Raw genomic sequence first — 24,087 nt, 5'->3', positions numbered from 1 at the left:
GAACTTTGTCAACGCCTAAAGCTTCAGTGCTTCAGGAGTCCTAAAGCATTGAAGCTTTAAGAGATTAGGACCTCTAGTTGACAATTCCAGACTCTTCCAGGACTCCTGATAGAGCCAACACCAAGAATAGTGAAGCCGGAAGGATGCAAATAGTAATATGCCTCCTGGGTGTCAAAGTGTGGGTCTCCTCTGGGCATGTTCTCTTGTCCTACTGAGACATGATAGCTCTTGGCCAAAGTGACTGAACTTGACCCTCTGTTTCAGGAAGGCCAAATGCAGGGTTCACCACCGTCATGTCCAAGGGCAGATGCTTTGGTCCAGAACATCAGCATCCCAGTCATTACACCAAGCAAGCTGCAATCTCTGCCTGCACCGTGGAGAGCGCACGCTCCTCCCAGGGTGGCCTGCATCCTGTGTCCTGCATCCTGTGTTCTTCTCAGGCCGACTTTCTGTTTAATGTTTGCTGGTCAGGAAGTGGCCTGAGCTGAGGCTCCTCAGATCCCAGCCTGACCTTTCTCCACCAGCATTTTTGGCTCTGAAAAATATAGCCCAGTGTGGTTTAGCCCCACTGGATGAAACCCAATAGGAAAAGTCTGATAATAGCAGAGGAGGGATAGGAGGAAGGGTGAGGATTTGAGAGCGTCTGGGATGGACCATGTGTGTGGATATTGTTCTGTCTGTGGGATTGTGTGACACTTCTCATTTACAGTCTGTTCCCTTGGAAGTCCCATCATTGGCCAAACATATAGTCCTTCTGTCCTCTGAAAAGTATCATTCTGCTCCTACCTTTGACAACCATCTCTGACCACATCAACTCCCTGTTTTCATGCATCTTGTGGATGAGGACACCACCTTACCTGTAAGGACACTGGTGGCTTCCCAAAACCACCAACTGACTTGTAGAGAAGACAGAATCCCAGAGTGTGAAACCTGAGGGTGAAGGGTCCTGGCAGGTCCTAGAGCCCAACTCTTCACTTTACAGGTAGGGAAACTGAGGGAGCCAATGGGAACATGACTTTCACAAGCCGCACAGCTCATCTGTAGGGGCCACCCAGGGCTGAGTCTTTGAGCCCTCCCCATCTCAGCCACATCCTCCTGTTGGAGCAGGTGTTTGGGAGAGGCCATGGTCCATACTCATGATATTCCTGTAAAGCTGGAGAAACAGGCCTTGCTCCCTTAGTCTCTCTAATCAAAATGAAGTTGCAGAAAACCCTTCTCCCTACTTCTCCCTAAAATAATTTCCTTGGGTTAGAAGATGACTAAAAAGCTATTCATCTGATGACTGATGTCTCCCTTCAAGAGTTATAAGCACATATAAATGCCTTTGAATGGTAATTATAATAATTTTGCTGAAGGGAAAATATCAATATAAATATCATGGTGGACTCACTGATGAATGAGGACTGAAATGCTTTCATGTCTTTTCAGCTGTGGTTAGATTTTCTTTGAGCAGAGTACACAAGTTTTTCCTCTCCTAGCATAAAGACTTTTTTTTGTATCTTTTCTCTCTACTGTTTAGACATGACAGAAAATGCATTTATACATTTGATGACATATTGTACTATCTCAATTCTTTAATATTATAAATGTAATTTAATCCTATGAAAAATTAAGAAAAGAAGATTCATATTTCACCATTACCATCTCTCCAGAAATATTATTATTATTATTATTATTATTATTTTGAGACAGAGTCTTGCTGTGTTGCCCAGGCTGGAGTCAGGGGCACGATCTTGGCTCACTGAAACCTCTACCTCCCAGGTTCAAGCAGTTCTCATGCCTCAGCCTCCTTAGTAGCTGGGATTACAGGCCTGCACCACCACACCCAGCTACCTTTTATATTTTTAAGTAGAGACAGTTTTGCCATGTTGGCCAAGTTGGTCTCGAACACCTGGCCTCAAGTGATTGGTCTGCTTCGGCCTCCCAAAGTGTGGGGATTACAGGCATGAGCTACTATGCCTGGCCTAATTCCATCATTTCTGTCCCAAGTGTTGCCACCATTTGGTTAACTGTTCCCCTGTCCACATCCATCTAGGCCAAGGTTGCGATGTTAAACAATCCTGAGATGGACATTTTCATGTTTATGGCTATTTCTGTATCTAGGGTCATTCTCTTAGGAGAGGTACTAAGAAGTACAGAAACTAGAAAGAAGGATACAGAATTTTTATGGTTCTGGTATAAATTGCCAAATTATTTTCCAGAAAGGTTGTAGCCATATTTGTTGCCATCAGCTCTAGAGTTTCAACCTCGTAAGTCACTGAAAGAAATTATCCCAAAAGCAATCCTTCAGGAATAATGGAAGAGGATGGTGCCAAACCCCAGCCATTCTGCTCCCTGTTAGATTGCATTTTTGGTCTTACAGGTTACTTTTATTCTCAGGTTGATTGCTCTTAAGAGTTGAGCAATATTTGGGGTAGAATAATGAGCACTTTTCAAATTTGGTTCTACCTGGTTGAGTTGTGATCACAGGCAGTCTCACCTGGGAGGGGCTCGGGTGGTTGTCAGCTTGTCCTTCCAACACCTGCGTCTCAGGCGAGCAGCCTGGGACCAGTGAGGCAACCTGAAGGCTGGAGGTCACAAACTAGGAGGTGACAGAGAGCCCAGGTCTCAGGAAGCCCAGCCCAGGGCTCGCTGCAGTAAGCCTCTCAGATGCCAGCTCTGTCCAGGATGCGGGAGGAGGCCAGACTGATTTGGTCTGTTTTGAAAAGTGATGAAAATATTTATTCAAATGTTTTGTACACATAGGCAGAAGTATAACAGGAGCTGCATATACAAAATTATTTTCTAGTAGTCACATTAAAAAAGTAAAAAGAAACAAAGAACATTATTATTTTTGTTTTTAAAACAGCTTAATTGAGAGATAATTTACATACTATAAAGTTTACCCCAAGTGTACAATTTGCTGTTCTTATGTATTCACAGTCATGCACCTATCACTACCAACTCCAGAACACTTTCTTCACCCTAAAAACAAACCCCGTATCCATTCGTAGCCACCCTATACTTCTCCTCTGTCCAGCCCTAGGCAACCACCGGTTCATCTTCTGTTTCTATGAATTGGCTTATTCTGGACATTTCATATAAATGGAATCAAACAATACGTAACTGCCTCTGACTCTTAGCATAATGTTTTCAAGGTTGTCCACATTGTAGCATGGATCATTATTTCATTCCATTTTATAATTAAAAATATGCCTTTTTATGGATACAGGGAGACCAGACTTCTATTTTATCTCCCCTCCCTGATGGGGAATCCTAATTTCAGCCCGGAAGGTCACTGTGAAAGTCTAAACGCACAGGTGATACTGACTAGTTCCATTGGAAGAAACTGTAGCACCTGACTCAGGAAGCCAGCATTAAAACCAAGAATATTCCATATGGATGGGGATTACGCACTGAAGGGAAAACATGAGGAAATGCACTTTTCACATTTATTAGATCACAGAACTTCTTTGGAGCTGGAAAGGATTTCGGAAACCGTCTAGCCTACCCCCTCATCTTACCACTGAGGTAAGTGAGGCCCAGGAAGGGGAAGTGGCTTGTTTTGGGTCCGGGACCACTTTTCATTTCTTATTTGAGCCGAAGCTTCCTTCTGGTGTCTGTCTCTGTTTCACAAGTTCCCGTCGCATGGGTGCTGGGTATTGCTTGGAAGAACTGGCCTCTTCCTTGATACAGGGGCTCGTTCACTGTCACCTCCCTCCCTCCCGTCTCTTCTGCCCCTCTGCAGCCCCAGGCCCTCCGCCTGCACCAGGGGGGCAGACTCAACCCTGGTGGGCACTGCCTCCCAGCCTGCGGCCAGAGGCTGGGGGGCTGGGGAGACTGAACAGCCCCGGCAGCTCCAGACATAACAACTTATGTTGAGGAGTCAGCGCAGGAAGCGAACCCAGCTGAGAAATCTGCGAAGGTCAGGACTGGAGCCAGACGCTTATCAAGAGGAAAGTTAATGGTGTTTTTGTGAACTGAGCAGTCAGCTGTTTCCCTGAAGATAATAATAGATACATCATGTTGGGCATTCAGGAGGCATCTGAAAAAAAAAAATTGTGCAGTGGAATTGATTGGAAGCATTTCCCTAATACATAAAATAGGCCAGAAAAGACTATCAAATGTAACAGCACTGATCAAACCCAAGCACTCACCATAGATCCAAGCAAGGACTGAAAAACACGATTTTTTTTTTTTTTTTCCCACCAGTGAGTCTGAAAAGTGATTTTCAATGCCAGGCGCCTTTAAACATAGACAACATAAACAACAACATAGTTGTTCTGGAAAAAGCATCTTTTCCCAGTAAAGCCAAAGATGCAGATCTAGGCTGTGCTTGTGACTGACAGCACAGAGAGGGGTTCACAGCCAGCTGGCCAAGTGCCCCCCGAAAGCGCATTTCGAATCTGCTCTATTTGAGAGAGACCGTCTTAGCCTTGTTTGGGTAAGTCTTCCTCCTTCACTTCACCTGCCACAGACTTTTCCAGGCACCATCTGCTGTAGTCTTGGCCCAGCCCCTGCAACAGTTACTGCTGAAGGCACCCGGGACATGCAAGACGGGGGAGCAGCCTGAGGTCTGGCGTCCGGCAAGCTTTTCCCACTTGGAGCCGTCTGGGAGACTGTCCCGGAAAGCGAAGGGTTGCCAACACTTGGAAGTGCCAATGTGGACTGAAAGTTGAGGACAGGCTCCCGGCTCCCCCACCTCTTCCTCCTTGATTCATTAAAAGGAAAGAAAGAAGGCACACGAAACTCTCCTGAATTTCATTTATTTCTATACAAAAGACAGAGCGTGGTCATTCATCATTCAAATTTTAACCTTTTTAGACAAATAATAATTCCTGCTTGTGAATTCAGTGTATTTTAACAAGAATAGGTCTGAGGGCCATTGGCCGTGGGAGACACCAAAGGCTGGCTTTCCTTGGATTTGCAGACAGTGGCCCTGATGGTGCATAGGGTTTCAGGTTTCCTTTAGACCTCAGCTGGCTGCCTGTGCTGCCACTTAGCAATGCCACTGTCTTTCCTGTGCATTTTCTCTGCAGAGTTCGAGGAAATCCAGTAGCACAGGCCCCTCTGCGCCCATGTCCCCGGCGCCCTGGAATGTGCAGTACCAGCAGCAGCGATTAGAATGGGGGTCTGGTTTCCCGGAATGTGCAAGGTCTCACTTCTGTTTCTGCTGCTTCCATGCCCCAGACCAGTGCTGGGCCGGGCTCTGGGCTGGAGCCGTGGCTGACAAGTTTCCTTGGAATTTAATGGAGCGGGGCAGACAGCATGCAGCCACTCAAACTGAAAACTTGGGAAAGAAATGTGTGTTCTGGGGCAGCTTTGCTGCATTCGCTGGGCCATACATGCTGCTTTTTCTTTCCCCAGGCAACCCCTCTTGCAGACAGGAGGCCCCATCTCCTTTCGCTTCATGCCTCATTGGCCATTAGGAACCTTTTAAAATTGATTTCTCTCCTGACCCTCTGAGAGAACATAGTCCACGTTCCCTGGAGGAAGAGGAAGCGCTCTGTGTTTCTCTGCAGTTCACGGCTCATTTAAATGCAGCCCACGTGCTGTCTCTCCCCACTCCTCTGCCTGCTCCCCTTGTGCTTCTCAGGATCATTCTCAAATTCAGCGAGAAACCTCACAAAGGGAGTTTTTCTTAGGGAAAAGTCATCCTTGGCCTCCTGAACGTGGACCAGCCCCTCTCCCCAGCTGCACAGCATCAGGTTAGTTAACCACCTGCCTCCATCTGGCTCCTGTCTGGACAGGCCTACTCACACCTGCTGCAGGCGTCCGACTTGCCCTCAGGTGCCTGTGGCTTGTCCAGAGGGGTGGAGCCCACATTCCAGTCCTGACAGCTAAAGTTCAGCGGTGAGGACCCTGCATTCAGTGTAAAGATCAATATTCCAGGTCCTTTCTTTCTGCCACCCAGAGACTGGCTGTTTGCAGGCACTTGGTCCCAGTTGCCCTGGGCCTGCAGTCCTTGCATTCTTTCTGCTTTGTCTCTGCTGTTGCACCCCTGCCCCATCACAAATGCAGGTTGGGGGGCCTTCCGCTGGGAAGTGAGAGGAGCACTAGAGGGATGGTTGAGCTTGCATCCAGCCTTGACTGCATTCGCTCTCCCCCGCTTCTCTGTAAAGGTGCTGAGCTGTGAGCGGAACCAAGTGGATGAGAGTGGCCCCAGGCACTTGCCGATAAGTTTCCCGGTGTGTCATTTTCTCCTAGGAGTCCCACCTGGATTTGGTTCTGGATTTATTTATTCAGCAAGTAGCCTCTTTGTAGTTACTTTTAATCTAGCCATGCTCGGGGCTGAAGGGGATGCCAAAGAAATATATGATGAGCCCCTCAGACAGCATAAAGGTGAAGATGAAGCCTCCAGCATGTACCCCCGACGTACACCCCAGGAAGTTCTGAGTGTGACTGGATTTTGGACCTCCCAAAAGCTGCTGGCGCCTGGAGGCTGGGGCCCCGAGGCTGGACCTCACTCCTGCGGGGTTGCTGGGCTGGGAAAGTACTGATGGCAGCTGAGGAGTGAGTCCCAGACTTCACTGAGCCATTCCCAGAGATTATTTCAAGTTCTCCTGACACCGCACTGGAGGCCTGCGGTGCTGGCCTTCTTTATTTACAGTTTCTGACTGGTGTCTAGCAGCCTTGCCAGAGAGAGTGGCAGTGTGTCTGCAGGCGACCAGGAGAAATGTCCCAGGCTTTAGGGCAGGACTTTGAGCATATAGCAGCGGGGGCCCAGCAGGCAGTCTCCTGGACAGTTACTTCTCCTTGTCCTTACATGGTCGGGAGGTTGCTGCCTGGCTTTTCAAGTGAGGATGGAACGTGCTATCCATGGGCCTTAGTTTCCAGCCTCTGCATGATGCATTTTGTGCTCTTGCCTTTGAAAGAACTTTTATTTTCTTGTCACTTTGCCCAAACCCACATGGCAGAAGGAAGGGAGGCTGGGACAGGGGAAGCGGATGAGCTGCTGCTGACGGACCTGCCCAGTTTCTTAGCTCATCCCGGCCTCCATCCTGGTGAGCAGACACTGGCCCAAGCCAGCCATATTTTTGGCTGAGTTTCTGTCTTCACATCTCATCCTTTCCCGGGGATCCTGGCAATTGTTGTTACTGGGTTGTATTCTTATTTGTAATCTTTAAAGTAGGAGTACCTTTGCTGGTATTTAAAGTAGAGGAAATCAGGTGAAGAGTCACAAGTGATTTGCAAGCTGGGAGAGACATTAGAATGTAAATGTGAGGAAGCGTCAGCATGAGGGGCTTGCCTGGGCTGCACAGCTTGCCTTGGCTGGAGTCTGCACTGTTCTGGCATTGCAGGGAGGATGGCTACCTTGCCTCCCTGCAGGTAGGGGACTGTGTCAGCCCCTGCAGACTGCTCCTGGGCTCCTGGGTTTGACCAGATTAAGGCAGCATCTCCAGTAGCACCGGAGCAGCTCCTGAGATGCTTTTCTGTGCTAAATCTGGATTTTGGGTATTAAATGAATTTGTAATGCAGTCACACATTGCCCCGTGTTCAGAAGGGTGCCGCACCTGTTTTAATGCTCTGCTCTTGCTCTCTTGGGAGTCTTAATAATTTTTGAACAAAGGGCCCCACATACTCATTTCGCACTGGGCACTGCATATTATGTAGCTAGTCTTGTATCTAGGACAGTGCATTAAAATGCCATTGATTGGATCAATCTGCTCTTACAACTGATTTGAATTTTGGGAACATGCTGTTCCCTGTGAATAAAGGAGGATTCATTTCTTTTCCCTCGAATACACTGCGTTCTGTTTTCCAAATTAGCTCTACTTATCAACTCTGCTGAGAAATTGGAAGGCGGGATTGTTCTGGCTGGAAGGGAAGGTTAGATTGTTAATCCTGCGTCCTGGCCCTGATCTCACAAAGTGTGAAGCATGTTCCCACAATGATGTGGGCTGCAGGGGGCTGGAGGCTGGCTGAGAAGGCGGGGATCAAGGAGGGAGGCCAGCCTGGGAGCCAGACAGATGGGGTCAGGCTCTCGCTTTTGCCACTCGCCAGCTCTGAGGCTTTGGGCAACATGATTTAATTCTCTGATCCTTGTTTTTTTCATCTTTCTGTAGACTGGTGATAAGATGCACCCTGCATGCTTGCAGGAAAAATTAGAGATAATATTTGTGCCTATTATTGGGCTTGACATATAGTAGATGCTATACAATAAATAGGTCCTGTTATTCTTATTGATAATATTATTTTATTGCCAACATTGAAGGTTGGGTGGGATTTGACTAGCTGGTGGGGAGGAGAATGAGATCATCCAGGCCGGAAGGAAAAGAGGCATGAATGCAGGCAGATGGGGTGAAGCACTTTGGAGATGTGGGGAGAGGTCCGCAGGGTGGGAGTGTGCATTAAGGAGTTCTGGGGAGAGTGGAGGAATCAGTGCCACATGGCAAATGAGAGGTAATCGTGGGCCCGAGGAGATGGAGATGGCTGTGGGGATCCTGCAGGAAGTTTATGTACCCCAAAGTGGCATTGTCAGTTAGGGGGAGACACTGAAGACAGAGGTGAGGCCTGCCTGAATTAGCGCAGAGTGGGATTCTTGGAAGCTTCAGAAGCTTGAGAAGAGCCACTTGGAGGTGTTGAAATGTACCTGGGAGGGATGTGGAGACCTGGCTCTGGTCTGAGAGCTGGGAGATGGTAACCCAGGTGGCCTTGGCCTTGAAGATGGGGCATGATATTTAGTGCTTTATGTGCAATCTCATCTAGGACTCCCAAGCCCTGTGGAGTCGGTGATATTAGCTCCGTGTTACAGAAAGGGGGACTGAGGCTCAAGCAGGGACAGGCACGGTCTGAAGTCACACGGCTGTAAGGGGCAGAAGTGGGCATGGAGGCATTAACTTAGAGCCAAAAGATGTGACCTTCCTTAGGGTGGCTGGCCCCACGGGGAATGTGTGTGGGTTGGAGTACAATTTGGTGTTCCCACCCATCCCAGATGCTCTGCGTTTATGAACCCAAGTTGCCACATCCGGGCAGGCGAGGGCAGGAAGCTCTGCAGGGAGAAGGGACAAGAGACAGAGCCAAAAATGGGGACAGGGCCCCAGGGTCCCATGCAGGGACAATGAAGGGGGTTGGCACACCTGGGTTAGCTGCTGGCCAGTGTGGGGAGAGAGCTGGCCTGGGAGTCTAATGGGAATGCCAGGGAAAGCTGCCTTGGTCCCCTAAAGTGAAGCCCCCATGCTGGCCATGGAGTGTTGGTGACTGAGGGTCCCTGCTAGCTGTCTGGCCGAGGCAGTGTGTCCTACAGGTGTAGCTCTGGTGTCCTGCTGGCATGGCGTGAGTGCCCCTCAAGCTGGGAGCCAGCTCTGTGCTCTGGAGGGAGGTGGTGGGAGGACGAGGGACAGTGGGAACTGCCACCTGAGCAGGAATTGGTACCTTCTCCCACTGGCAGGTCCAGGTTTTATGGAATCTGAAACTTGTACAATTCAGGATATCCTCTTCAAGAAAAAAAAACCCTCAAAATTATGAATATAACATTAGGGATGAAACTATTATTTATATAGATTGAAAAGAGAAAATGCCCAAAATGACAAATTTCAGAAAATATACAAATACTGCAAACATCACAAAATCCAGAAAAACAAGATTAAAAAAAGCTAACTGCTGAACACTCCTTCATCTCGAAAATGTCCCTGTCTCCTCCTCAATTTTTTGGCTGTGAACTCTGCTCACCTTTTCATGTGACAATGCTTTTGTAATAATTTCCTAAAGAGAAAATAGAATAATTTATTATTACTTTTATTATTTTTTGGATTATTATTATAATCAAGTCAATATTTTTCTGCTACCCACACACTCACTGTCTTCTGTACAACCTCTGGCCTGCACCAGGGGAACCAGCAGGGTGAGCAGTAGGGTGTCCCTGGAGACCGCACATATAGCAGGATAGACACAGCAATTTAACTAGACACAGAAGGGACTTCAAAGCACACAAATGTATCTCATTTAACCCAAACAAAATGATTATCCAGTTTTACTTTTCCCTTAGCCTCTTCCCCCAAATGCCGGCAGCCACCCTGATGGGATAGATGTGTGACAGAGGGCAGGAGACCGTGGCCTCAACCAGCTGCAGCTTCACTCTTTCAATTCTACATACTCTCTACAAGCCGTGATGATAGCACTTTGCTAGGGCCCCTCACAGGGCAGATGGAGGGCTCCATTCTGAAGTTTTGTGGATGTTTGCTGTCTATCCACTTCTGCTCCTTGTACCTATGCAGGGATTCAGACCCAACCACTGGAGAGAGCCCAAGAGCGTCAGGCTCCCAAACTGTCATGGTTGGTGGCACCTTTAGTAGTTGATATGGTTTGGTTGTGTCCTCACCCAAATCTCATCTTGAATTCCTACATGTTGTGGGAGGGACCCGGTGGGAGGTAATTGAATCATGGGGGCAGGTCTTTCCTGCACTGTTCTCATGATAGTGAATAAGTCTCCCAAGATCTGATGGCTTTGTAAAGGAAGTTTCCCTGCACAAGCTCTCTCTGCCTTCTGCCATCCATGTAAGGTGTGACTTGCTCCTCCTTGCCTTCTGTCATGATTGTGAGGCTTCCCCATTCACGTGAAACTGTAAGTCCAATTAAACCTCTTTCTTTTGTAAATCACCCAGTCTCAGGTATGTCTTTATCAGCAGTGTGAAAATGGACGAATACAGTAGTGCAGTCATTTCTTCATGGTCCTCAGTAAGGCCCAAAAATACCCAACAGTTCTGTTGATCAATTAGTGAGATCCAAACAATTTCATAACTATTTGTGTCCCTACAGCACAGTGGTCATTAAAAAAAGACATTTTAATTTCTCTATTCAATAAGCATGATTACTTATGAATGGGATATGTGCACCTGTTGGGTGTCACATGACCTTTCAAATCTTGGAATCAGTTTGGACACCACCATCCCCATTTCCAGTTCAACACTGATTTTTGTGTGGTACATTCTTTTTATCACAGTGACTGCCAGAAATCCAGCTTCATATGGACTCATGAAAAGAGATGTAGTGTGATCTGATTTCAAAACTATGATTGGTCTAGAGTTAGTTTACAAGGTGTCTAACAGTGATCCCATATCACTGTATTTCCCCAGAAAACCTGAAATATCAATGAATTTTCTGTGGCACTCTGGGGTCTCTTGGGGCAGACTATGGGAACCATGGCATTAGAACCATAAGGACATGATTCTGGCTTCTTCCTGCCTCAGATCTAGTCTTTACCTGGCATTTTTGCCTTAAAGATGAAAGCAGCATACATTTTGATGTATTTAAAGCACATATTCAAGATGGCCGAATAGGAACAGCTCCAGTCTCCAACTCCCAGCGCAAGTGACACAGAAGACCGGTGATTTCTGCATTTTCAACTGAGGTACTGGGGTCATCTCTCTAGGGAGTGCCGGACAATTGGTGCGGGTCAGCTGCTGCAGCCTGACCAGCGTGAGCTGAAGCAGGGCGAGGCATCGCCTCACCTGGAAGCGCAAGGGGGAAGGGAATCCCTTTTCCTAGCCAGGGGAACTGAGACACACAACACCTGGAAAATCGGGTAACTCCCACCCCAATACTGCGCTTTAAGGAAACAGGCACACCAGGAGAATATATCCCACACCTGGCCGGGAGGGTCCCACGCCCACGGAGCCTCCCTCACTGCTAACACAGCCGTCTGCGGCGATCTATCCGCAAGGCAGCAGCGAGGCTGGGGGAGGGGCGCCCGCCATTGCTGAGGCTTAAGTAGGTAAACAAAGCCGCTGGGAAGCTCGAACTGGGTGGAGCTCACAGCAGCTCAAGGAAGCCTGCCTGTCTCTGTAGACTCTACCTCTGCGGACAGCGCACAGCTGCAGTCCATTAGGGGAAAGAGCGGGGCCGCTGCAGACCCGAACGACTCTGTCTGACAGCTTTGGGGAGAGCCGTGGATCTCCTAACGCGGAGGTTGAGATCTGAGAACGGACAGACTGCCTGCTCAGGTGGGTCCCTGACCCCTGAGTAGCCTAGCTGGGAGACATCCCCCACTAGGGGCAGTCTGACACCCCACACCTCACAGGGTGGCATCACCCCTGAGAGGAAACTTCCAAAGAAAGAATCAGACAGGTACACTCGCTGTTCAGCAATATTCTATCTTCGGCAACCTCTGCTGCTGATACCCAGGCAAACAGGGTCTGGAGTGGACCTCAAGCAATCTCCAACAGACCAACAGACACTCCTTCTGACTGTCAGACGGAAAACTATCAAACAGGAAGGACACCTATACCAAAACCCCATCAGTACGTCACCATCATCAAAGACCAGAGACAGATAAAACCACAAAGATGGGGAAGAAGCAGGGCAGAAAAGCTGGAAATTCAAAAAATAAGAGCGCATCTCCCCCTGCAAAGGAGCGCAGCCCATCGCCAGCAACGGATCAAAGCTGGTCAGAGAATGACTTTGACGAGATGAGAGAAGAAGGCTTCAGTCCATCAAACCTCTCAGAGCTAAAGGAGGAATTACGTACCCAGCGCAAAGAAACTAAAAATCTTGAAAAAAAAGTGGAAGAATTGACAGCTAGACTAATTAATGCAGAGAAGATCATAAACGAAATGACAGAGATGAAAACCATGACACGAGAAATACGTGACAAATGCACAAGCTTCGGTAACCGACTCGATCAACTGGAAGAAAGAGTATCAGCGATTGAGGATCAAATGAATGAAATGAAGCGAGAAGAGAACCAAAAGAAAAAAGAAGAAAAAGAAATGAACAAAGCCTGCAAGAAGTATGGGATTATGTAAAAAGACCAAATCTACGTCTGATTGGGGTGCCTGAAAGTGAGGGGGAAAATGGAACCAAGTTGGAAAACACTCTTCAGGATATCATCCAGGAGAACTTCCCCAACCTAGTAGGGCAGGCCAACATTCAAATTCAGGAAATACAGAGAACGCCACAAAGATACTCCTCCAGAAGAGCAACTCCAAGACACATAATTGCCAGATTCACCAAAGTTGAAATGAAGAAAAAATCTTAAGGCAGCCAGAGAGAAAGGTCGGGTTACCCACAAAGGGAAGCCCATCAGAATAACAGCAGACCTCTCGGCAGAAACTCTACAAGCCAGAAGAGAGTGGGGGCCAATATTCAACGTTCTTAAAGAAAAGAATTTTCAACCCAGAATTTCATATCCAGCCAAACTAAGCTTCATCAGTGAAGGAGAAATAAAATTCTTTACAGATAAGCAAATGCTTAGAGATTTTGTCACCACCAGGCCTGCCTTACAAGAGACCCTGAAGGAAGCCCTAAACATGGAAAGGAACAACCGGTACCAGCCATTGCAAAAACATGCCAAAATGTAAAGACCATCGAAGCTAGGAAGAAACTGCATCAACTAACGAGCAAAATAACCAGTTAATATCATAATGACAGGATCAAGTTCACACATAACAATATTAACCTTAAATGTCAATGGACTAAATGCTCCAATTAAAAGACACAGACTGGCAAACTGGATCAAGAGTCAAGACCCATCAGTCTGCTGTATTCAGGAGACCCATCTCACATGCAGAGACATACATAGGCTCAAAATAAAGGGATGGAGGAAGATCTACCAAGCAAATGGAGAACAAAAAAAGCAGGGGTTGCAATCCTAGTCTCTGATAAAACAGACTTTAAACCATCAAAGATCAAAAGAGACAAAGAAGGCCATTACATAATGGTAAAGGGATCAATTCAACAGGAAGAGCTAACTCTCCTAAATATCTATGCACCCAATACAGGAGCACCCAGATTCATAAAGCAAGTCCTTAGAGACCTACAAAGAGACTTAGACTCCCATACAATAATAATGGGAGACTTCAACACTCCACTGTCAACATTAGACAGATCAACGAGACAGAAAGTTAACAAGGATATCCAGGAATTGAACTCATCTCTGCACCAAGCGGACCTAATAGACATCTATAGAACTCTCCACCCCAAATCAACAGAATATACATTCTTCTCAGCACCACATCGCACTTATTCCAAAATTGACCACATAATTGGAAGTAAAGCACTCCTCAGCAAATGTACAAGAACAGAAATTATAACAAACTGTCTCTCAGACCACAGTGCAATCAAACTAGAACTCAGGACTAAGAAACTCAATCAAAACCGCTCAACTACATGGAAACTGAACAACCTGCTCCTGAATGACTACTGGGTACATAACGAAATGAAAGCAGAAATAAAGATGTTCTTTGAAACCAATGAGAACAAAGATACAACATACCAGAATCTCTGGGACACATTTAAAGCAGTGTGTAGAGGGAAATTTATAGCACTAAATGCCCACAAGAGAAAGCAGGAGAGATCTAAAATTGACACTCTAACATCACAATTAAAAGAACTAGAGAGGCAAGAGCAAACACATTCAAAAGCTAGCAGAAGGCAAGAAATAACTAAGATCAGAGCAGAACTGAAGGAGATAGAGACACAAAAAACCCTCCAAAAAATCAATGAATCCAGGAGTTGTTTTTTGAAAAGATCAACAAAATTGACAGACCGCTAGCAAGACTAATAAAGAAGAAAAGAGAGAAGAATCAAATAGACGCAATAAAAAATGATAAAGGGGATATCACCACCGACCCCACAGAAATACAAACAACCATCAGAGAATACTATAAATGCCTCTACGCAAATCAACTAGAAAATCTAGAAGAAATGGATAATTTCCTGGACACTTACACTCTCCCAAGACTAAACCAGGAAGAAGTTGAATCCCTGAATAGACCAATAGCAGGCTCTGAAATTGAGGCAACAATTAATAGCCTACCCACCAAAAAAGTCCAGGACCAGATGGATTCACAGCTGAATTCTACCAGAGGTACAAGGAGGAGCTGGTACCATTCCTTCTGAAACTATTTCAATCAATAGAAAAAGAGGGAATCCTCCCTAACTCTTTTTATGAGGCCAACATCATCCTGATACCAAAGCCTGGCAGAGACACAACAAAAAAAGAGAATTTTAGACCAATATCCCTGATGAACATCGATGCAAAAATCCTCAATAAAATACTGGCAAACCGGATTCAGCAGCACATCAAAAAGCTTATCCACCATGATCAAGTGGGCTTCATCCCTGGGATGCAAGGCTGGTTCAACATTCGCAAATCAATAAACGTAATCCAGCATATAAACAGAACCAAAGACAAGAACCACATGATTATCTCAATAGATGCAGAAAAGGCTTTTGACAAAATTCAACAGCCCTTTATGCTAAAAACGCTCAATAAATTGGTATTGATGGAACGTACCTCAAAATAATAAGAGCTATTTATGACAAACCCACAGCTAATATCATACTGAATGGGCAAAAACTGGAAAAATTCCCTTTGAAAACTGGCACAAGACAGGGATGCCCTCTCTCACCACTCCTATTCAACATAGTGTTGGAAGTTCTGGCTAGGGCAATCAGGCAAGAGAAAGAAATCAAGGGTATCCAGTTAGGAAAAGAAGAAGTCAAATTGTCCCTGTTTGCAGATGACATGATTGTATATTTAGAAAACCCCATCATCTCAGCCCAAAATCTCCTTAAGCTGATAAGCAACTTCAGCAAAGTCTCAGGATACAAAATTAATGTGCAAAAATCACAAGCATTCTTATACACCAGTAACAGACAAGCAGAGAGCCAAATCAGGAATGAACTTCCATTCACAATTGCTTCAAAGAGAATAAAATACCTAGGAATCCAGCTTACAAGGGATGTAAAGGACCTCTTCAAGGAGAACTACAAACCACTGCTCAGTGAAATCAAAGAGGACACAAACAAATGGAAGAACATACCATGCTCATGGATAGGAAGAATCAATATCGTGAAAATGGCCATACTGCCCAAGGTGATTTATAGATTCAATGCCATCCCCATCAAGCTACCAATGACTTTCTTCACAGAATTGGAAAAAACTGCTTTAAAGTTCATATGGAACCAAAAAAGAGCCCGCATTGCCAAGACAATCCTAAGTCAAAAGGACAAAGCTGGAGGCGTCACGCTACCTGACTTCAAACTATACTACAAGGCTACAGTAACCAAAACAGCATGGTACTGGTACCACAACAGAGATATAGACCAATGGAACAGAACAGAGTCCTCAGAAATAATACCACACATCTACAGCCATCTGATCTTTGACAAACCTGAGAGAAACAAGAAATGGGGAAAGGATTCCCTATTTAATAAATGGTGCTGGGAAAATTGGCTAGCCATAAGTAGAAAGCTGAAACTGGATCCTTTCCTTACCCCTTATACGAAAATTAATTCAAGATGGATTAGAGACTTAAATGTTAGACCTAATACCATAAAAACCCTAGAAAAAATCTAGGTAGTACCATTCAGGACATAGGCATGGGCAAGGACTTCATGTCTAAAACACCAAAAGCAACGGCAGCAAAAGCAAAATTGACACATGGGATCTAATTAAACTAAAGAGCTTTTGCACAGCTAAAGAAACTACCATCAGAGTGAACAGGCAACCTACAGAATGGAAAAATTTTTGCAACCTACTCATCTGACAAAGGGCTAATATCCAGAATCTACAAAGAACTCAAACAAATATACAAGAAAAAAACAAACAACCCCATCAAAAAGTGGGCAAAGGATATGAACAGACATTTCTCAAAAGAAGACATCCATACAGCCAACAGACACATGAAAAAATGCTCATCATCACTCGCCATCAGAGAAATGCAAATCAAAACCACAATGAGATACCATCTCACACCAGTTAGAATGGCAATCATTAAGAAGTCAGGAAACAACAGGTGTTGGAGAGGATGTGGAGAAATAGGAACACTTTTACACTGTTGGTGGGATTGTAAACTAGTTCAACCATTATGGAAAACAGTATGGCGATTCCTCAAGGATCTAGAACTAGATGTACCATATGACCCAGCCATCCCACTACTGGGTATATACCCAAAGGATTATAAATTACTCTACTACAAAGACACATGCACACGTATGTTTATTGCGGCACTATTCACAATAGCAAAGACTTGGAATCAACCCAAATGTCCATCTGTGACAGACTGGATTAAGAAAATGTGGCACATATACACCATGGAATACTATGCAGCCATCAAAAAGGATGAGTTTGCGTCCTTTGTAGGGACATGGATGCAGCTGGAAACCATCATTCTTAGCAAACTATCACAAGAAGAGAAAACCAAACACCGCATGTTCTCACTCATAGGTGGGAACTGAACAATGAGATCACTTGGACTCGGGAAGGGGAACATCACACACTGGGGCCTATCATGGGGAGGGGGGAGGAGGGAGGGATTGCATTGGGGAGTTATACATGATATAAACGTCATGCACATGTACCCTAGAACTTAAAGTATAATAAAAAAAATAAAAAATAAAAAAATAAAAATAAAATAAAGCACATATTCGGCCAGGCATGGTGGCTGACACCTGTAGTCCCAGCACTTTGGGTGAGGCGGGTGGATCACAAGGTCGGAAGTTCGAGACCAGCCTGACCAACATGGTGAAACCCCGTCTCTACTGAAAATACAGAAAATAGCCGGGTGTGGTGCTGTGTGTCTGTAATCTCAGCTACTGAGGAAGCTGAGGCAGGAGAATCACTTGAACCCAGGAGGCGGAGGTTGCAGTGAGCCGAGATTGTACCACTGCGCTCCAGCCTGGGTGACACAGTCAGATTCTGTCTCAAAAAAAAAAAAAAAAAAAAAAAAGCACATATTCAACTTTGTGCTTATTCTTTTGAGAGAAACACAGATAAAAGTCTATCCTTTAATTCATACTCCCCATACTGTGATTTTCATTTTTACTGCAACAAATTGTGTTAAGTGGGATAATGAATGTCAAACACTTAATGCCTTGCTCTTTTCAGTAACATAAAATATTGGAGAATAATGACTGAAGCTTATCTGCACTGCATATGTCTCTTTTCTTCCTCCTTGAAGGAAGTTGTTGAAAGTTGTTAAGAAGTATTATGTGTAAAACTCCAGGGATGATTTGCTTCAAGGAAGCAACATTTATGAAGTTGTGTGCTTGACTAGTAGTTTATAAAGAGGGAAGACGAATCATTTATTATATTGGGATTGAATCCTGGCAGTTTTTAAACTATAAAGTTACAGGAAATGTTGGCTTCTCTTAATGGGCCATTTATTGTGTTAAATATCAGTAATGATAAATATTTACTAGGTAAGTGGAAAGATCTATCTCTATAAATTGTTGTAACTTATCATTTTACGAATCTTAGTTACTCAGTTTTTCTGTTTAAAAATGAAATCGTGTAGCACTGTATAAGTCATTCAGTTTTTTCTTTTGAAGAATTACTCTGCATTGTCTAGGCTCTGTGTTCTCCACATACATTTTAGAAATAGTTTGTGAATTTCTACAAAAAATCCTGCTCAGAATTTTCACTGGGAGTGTGCTTAATCTATGGGTCAATTTGTGAGAAATTGATAGCTTAACAATAGTGAATCTTCTGGTCCACAAGTGTGGTATTTCTCCCCATTTATTTAGGTCTTCTTTATTTTGATAGCGTTTTGTAGCTTTCAGTGTACAGATCTTGCAAATATCTTGTTAAAGATTTCCCTAATTATTTGATATTTATTTTTGATGCTGTTATAGTTATATTTTAAAATTTTTGATTCCAATTATTGCTAATACATAGAAATGCAATTATTTATTGACCTGTTATCCTGTGACATTGACAAACGCAGTCATATATTCATAGATTTCTAGAATTTTTCTACATAGACTATCATATATATCATCTGCAAATAAAGATAGTTTTACATTTTCCTTTCCAATCTCGATGCCTTTTCTTTCTTTCTCATGCCTCATTGTGTGGTCCATTACTGAACGGCAGCCAGTTCCAGCTTTCTGTTCAATAAAGGAGCAGTTAAAAGGGCCAGGCCTTGACCTTGCTGGAGGCTTCCCATCCTCATTGCCTTCTGCTTCCTCAGTTCTGGCTTAACAGAACAGTGTTGGGAGGAGGCATGGTCCTTACCTACTAGGGCGTTACATTGGCCTTCTTCAGGTTGGTTGATTCGTCAGGTTTAAGAGCTCACCTGGGCTGCAGTCAGGCTAGATTATCTGCTGACCTTGCCCTGTCTCCTTTCTGTAGTGGGGTACCCTTGTAAGCTAGGGAGAAGAGATACAGGTGAAGGCCGGAAAAACCAGCCTGCCACACAGCTTCCCTGCATCATACCTTCGCAGTGATATGATGACACTGTTAGGAGGAGCGGAGGTGGCTGAGTGGGTCTCCAGACACCTCCCTTTACCTCTCTGCTGTGCCACTGATGTGTGACGTGCTTCACCTATGCAGAGCTGCCACTAAGCAGCACCGTGGCCAGTCCTGTGGATTTTCTTCTTTCTAAATTGTATGCCATGGCTTGATCAAACATTTCATATACAGTAGATCATGAAATCAGCATAGAAAACACATTGAGGTAGATGGTGTTACCACATTTTATGGATGAGGGGCTAACACTTGGAGGAGTGAGGTAACACGTCCAAGGCCACACAGCCAGTGAGCACTATGCTGAGGGTCACACTCTGGTCCATCTGAGGCCAGATACTGTGCACAGCCTTCTCCTCATGCTGAGTGGCCTGGATGCCCCCACCCTCTGTCCCCTGAACCCCTTGGAGAGTGGGCAGTGGCAGAACCAACCTGCGCCCATCTATGGGGATTCTCCATTGGGACTGACCCCTCTGGAAGGAAGACAGTTGACCCACAGTTAAAATCACAGCAGATGGGCCAGCCAGGGTTTCTGTGGAACATCAGGCAGTGGCCACTCCATCTAGTTTCATGGATGAGCCTTTTAAATGGAACAGGAATCTAACACTAAACCAAGCTGCTTTTAGACACACTTTTATTCCTCACTCTGAAATGACATTTGGACAAGCCAAGTATTTCTTCTTCTTTCAGTTGACATTTTGTCCGTCTTTGAACAGTTAGTTGATGTTTCTTCTGTTTAGTTATTTCTGTTCTATTTTCCTGTTGCCACTGGTCCACCCAGGAATGGTAAGAATGGAAGTCAATGGTTGCTTTTTCATCTGAGATGCGTCACGAAGGCTTGTCAGTCAGGCTTGTCATATGGTCTGTGATCCCACTGCTCCTTCTTTCTGTTTCCTCATCTACAGAATTTGGAGAGTCCTGGACCTGATCTCAAATTTCACATGTTCTTTATCTTCCTGCAGCACGCTGGGGAGAGGGAGAGACAGGGATTCCATCACAGAAGGTTGGAGCTGGAGCAGACTTCACAGCTCATTCTAGAGGCATTTGGTCCATCTTACAGATGAGGAAATGGAGGCTGCCCAGGGGACTGAGGCTGGAACTGGGCCTTCCAGTGGCCAGGCCAGATCCTCCTTGGTCTCCCTTGTTGCTTTCCTGGTGGGCAGACCCTGGAGCCACTTTCTGTGACTGTGTGAGAAGGCAACTGCCCAGCAAAATCCATCTTCAATCCATCTTCATTTTTGCCTCTGGTGTGGGCAGATTCTCCCATACCTAATTCGGGAAGCCAGAAAGAGGAAGTCAGTTATGATCCTTAGCGGGAAGGTGCTAGTAATGGTCCTTCTCATGAGTTTCTGAAACACCACGCTGTCTCTGTGTTGCTGGCCTGGCCGGAGTTAAACCTCTTCTTGGCCTTTCCCCAGGAAGCTGGTCTGAGGAAGCCCAGATGCGTTTGTTTACAGCTGTCTCTGGTGACGTTCGCCAGGCTCTGTGTTCAGAAGGAACATTTCCATTCCCTTATTTACACCTCCTACTGGAGTGCTCGAGGAGACACACCAATTATTTGCAACTACCTAGAAACCTGGGAGGGTAGCAGATCTGTAGGGGGCCAGTGTTGAAGCGAGAAGCTGTAAATCTGGTGACACTGTGGGCTTGGGAGGGCTTACCCAGATCTACCTGTTACTTATACTCTCTATTAAGAAATTTTAGTGTCCATGGAGAAGTTATTTAAAGTCTGCGAGCCTCAGTTTCCCCATATATAATATGGGAAGGATACCTGATTTTCCTGTTCCACAGGAAGGTAGAAAAAATTAAATTAAGGCAGCTGATGAAAGGGTTTTGAAAGCAAAAATAATAATATGATATTGTCCTGAATTTGTTAAATTATTCCTCCTAGTAGTTGCAGATCTTTTTCTGTACCTTAGAAAACCATGCTATGTAAAAAGAGGTGATTCCAATCTTTAAATAAAGCAGCTCAGAGGTCAGGGGCCAGGACAGAAAGGGGCTCTTTGTTCACAGATGCACTCTCACTTCCGAGAAAGCAAGCGTGGGAGAGGCAGGTGGTTCTCCAGATGTCCCTGTGCCCTATGGTGTCAAGTTGGGTTACTGTGGCCCCTGGTGACCCAGCGTGGTAGGGATATGGGAGCCACTGGGTATGAAACTGTGATGGGTCACAAGAGGGCTGGGACGTCTCACAGCTTCTACTTACAGCCTAGAGCCTGGGGAAGGGCTGCCACCCTAGTGGTGAGAGAGGCACCTTTGTGTGTGTGTGTGTGTGTGTGTGTGTGCATTTGTATGTATATATGTGTGACTCTTTTTGTATGTGCACATCTGTGAGTATATGAGTTGTGTGGAAGTGTATATAGGTGTTTATGTGACAGTCTGTATGAGTGTGGGTGTATGTGTGTGGGTGTGTTTATGTGCATACGTGTGTGGGTGTGTATGCATAATGTGTATGTGTGAGTTTGTGTGTGTGTGCGTGTGCATCTCTGTGTGTATGTGCATGTGTGTTAGGGGCAGGCACACAGGCCTATTGGTAAATGAGACACAAAATACCTACAAAATACAAAATATGAGACAGGAAATACAAGCCACAGTTATTCATTTTTCAACGCAACAGACATAAGATTACCATGTGAAATTGCTGTGAAAGTTTCCAAAAGCTTCCTGTCAATTCGTAGCGAGCAGCTAACAAAGGAGTGCACGTCTCTGGAGCCTGCTTGTGCAACGCGGAGCTACTCCAAGGGGCAAGAATGGGGTGCATGGCTTTTAGCTGCAGACCAGCCTGGAAGCCCTCCAGCCTGCTTGAGCAGAGACTTGTTAAGAGGTAGCAGCAGGTGGCAGAGATTAGGAGCCGGAGTAGTAGGCTAAGGCTGCACTTCAGGGACAGACTGCCTCTGCCACCACCTGTGCCGCCAAAATGGGAGCCCAGAACTCTGAATCTCTAGCAGCCCGTTTTTGAATCAGTTACCTTGGGTGTGTGCCTCTGGTTGATGGAAACTAACTTTTAGCCCTGCTGGGTGAGAGCCTCACATGGGGACATGTGACAGCTTTGTTGAAAGTAGCTTTGGAAACATCCACCACGTGGGGCCACTCACTGTAGTATAAACGATCATGCACCACTGAGCGACAGGGATACGTTCTGAGAAACGCGTCGTTAGGCGATTTCATCACTGTGAGAATGTTCCAGAGTGCACCTACACAAACCTAGATGGCATAGCCCACTACACACCTAGGCCAGATGGTAGAGCCTGTTATTTCTAGGCTGCATGCCTGTACAGTAGGTTACTGTACTGAATACTGTAGGCAGTTGTAACAATGGTGAGTATTTGTGTATCCAAACATAGAAAAGGTACAGTAAAAACAATGACGTTGTGGTCCGCGGTTGGCTGAAATGTTATGTGGTGCATGACTGTAGGTATAAAGCATTACGGTCATTTGATTTTTCTCTTTTTCTCACCCACAGTCTTAAGGCACCTCTTATGCCTTTTGTCTGGGATGTCCCGGCAGGGTTGGAACGCGTGGTTAAGGCATGGTGGAAACGGTTTTGGGGACGGACGATGGCCTCAGCTTGCCTTGGGGTGTCAGTGGGAAAGATAGGAGCTACCCCTTTGCCTTCATATTTCTTCGTAATAATCTCAGATCTACCCATCTGGTGAGCCTCTCCTAGAGAAAAGCCCCGGCGCTCCTTTGCTCCTGCGGTGTTTCTCAGGAGGGTTGCTTCTTTGTAATGGTGGGGACTCAGGGAAGGGACGCAGGCAGAGGGTGATACCACATCACAAAGGGACCCTTGGCTGGGTGCGGTGGCTCACGCCTATAATCCTAGCACTTTGAGAGACTCAGGCAGGTGGATCACCTGAGGTCAGGAGTTCGAGACCAGCCTGGCCAACATGGTGAAACCCTGTCTCTACTAAAAATACAAAAATTAGTCAGGCATGGTGGTGGGTGCCTGTAATCCCAGCTACTCAGTAGGCTGAGGCAGAAGAATTGCTTGAACCCGGGAGGTGGAGGTTGCAGTGAGCCAAGATTGCGCCACTGCACTCCAGCCTGGGCAACAGAGCGTGACTTCATCTCAAAAAGAAAACAAACAAACAAACAAAACAAACAACAACAACAAAACTTGGGCCATCAGCTTCTTGGAAAGGCTGGTGTGAGGTAGAAGCATTTGCTGGTGCCTCTGCTCAACACCAGAGCAGAGGTGATTTTGTGGTGACTCTATTGAGAGCAGAGAACCTGAGCAAAGAGGTTATCATGAGTGGATTTGACTGCCTTACCTGGGTGGGCGTTCCCTTGGGAGTTCGATGGACATTTGCAGCTGAGCCCAGGTAGGGGAACTGTGCTCACTCCGCCTTCAGAATTTCAAAGGCTGAGCATGCATTTTGGCTTCCTCTAACCCATGTCTTTCTCTAGGTGACCACAGCAGAGTATCATTAAGTATCTATTCTTTGCTTTTGTTCTCAGGGCAGGAAGATCCCAATAGTTTGCGCCATAAATATAACTTTATTGCGGACGTGGTGGAGAAGATCGCCCCTGCCGTGGTTCATATTGAATTGTTTCGCAAGTAAAGAGAGCCTTCCTTTTTCCTATAACCTCTGAAGCTTTCACCGCCACTAGCAAAACATGAGAGCTATTTTTGAGATACATTAAAGTGTCAAAGTGTCACTGAATATCTTCCTACTTTAAGATAAGTGTGTCTCCCTTCGAACATTTGCCCTATTCGACTCTATGAATCTACAGTCTTAACCCTTCTAAATGTTTAAAGAACCTCGGGCTCTGAAGGGGTTCCCTAAGAATATTTTGTAAGTGGAATTGTTTGATGCATGCAAAAAATTGGCAGGATGTTTAGTTTTTAAATGTTAAGCCCGATATATAAAGGAGCGATTGCTAGGTGTGTGTTGCTGTTGCAGAACCCATTCATTAATCAA

General features: G+C 45.5%; 1 protein-coding gene across 1 annotated transcript in view; it reads left to right on the top strand.

Moving 5' to 3' along the window:
- HTRA1 (HtrA serine peptidase 1) overlaps positions 1-24,087 on the top strand; it is a 59,256-nt gene that overhangs the window by 9,427 nt on the left and 25,742 nt on the right. Inside the window, exon 2 of the mRNA XM_033180358.1 lies at positions 23,624-23,723. Coding sequence (XP_033036249.1) covers positions 23,624-23,723 — 100 coding nt within the window. The remainder of the gene's footprint in view (positions 1-23,623; positions 23,724-24,087) is intronic.

This window comes from Trachypithecus francoisi, unplaced genomic scaffold (assembly GCF_009764315.1).
Source record: "Trachypithecus francoisi isolate TF-2019V2 unplaced genomic scaffold, Tfra_2.0 Contig01579, whole genome shotgun sequence".
NCBI classification, from domain to species: Eukaryota; Metazoa; Chordata; class Mammalia; order Primates; family Cercopithecidae; genus Trachypithecus; species Trachypithecus francoisi.
Note: the sequence above shows the minus strand (reverse complement) of the source record. Positions and strands in the feature narration are given on the sequence as shown.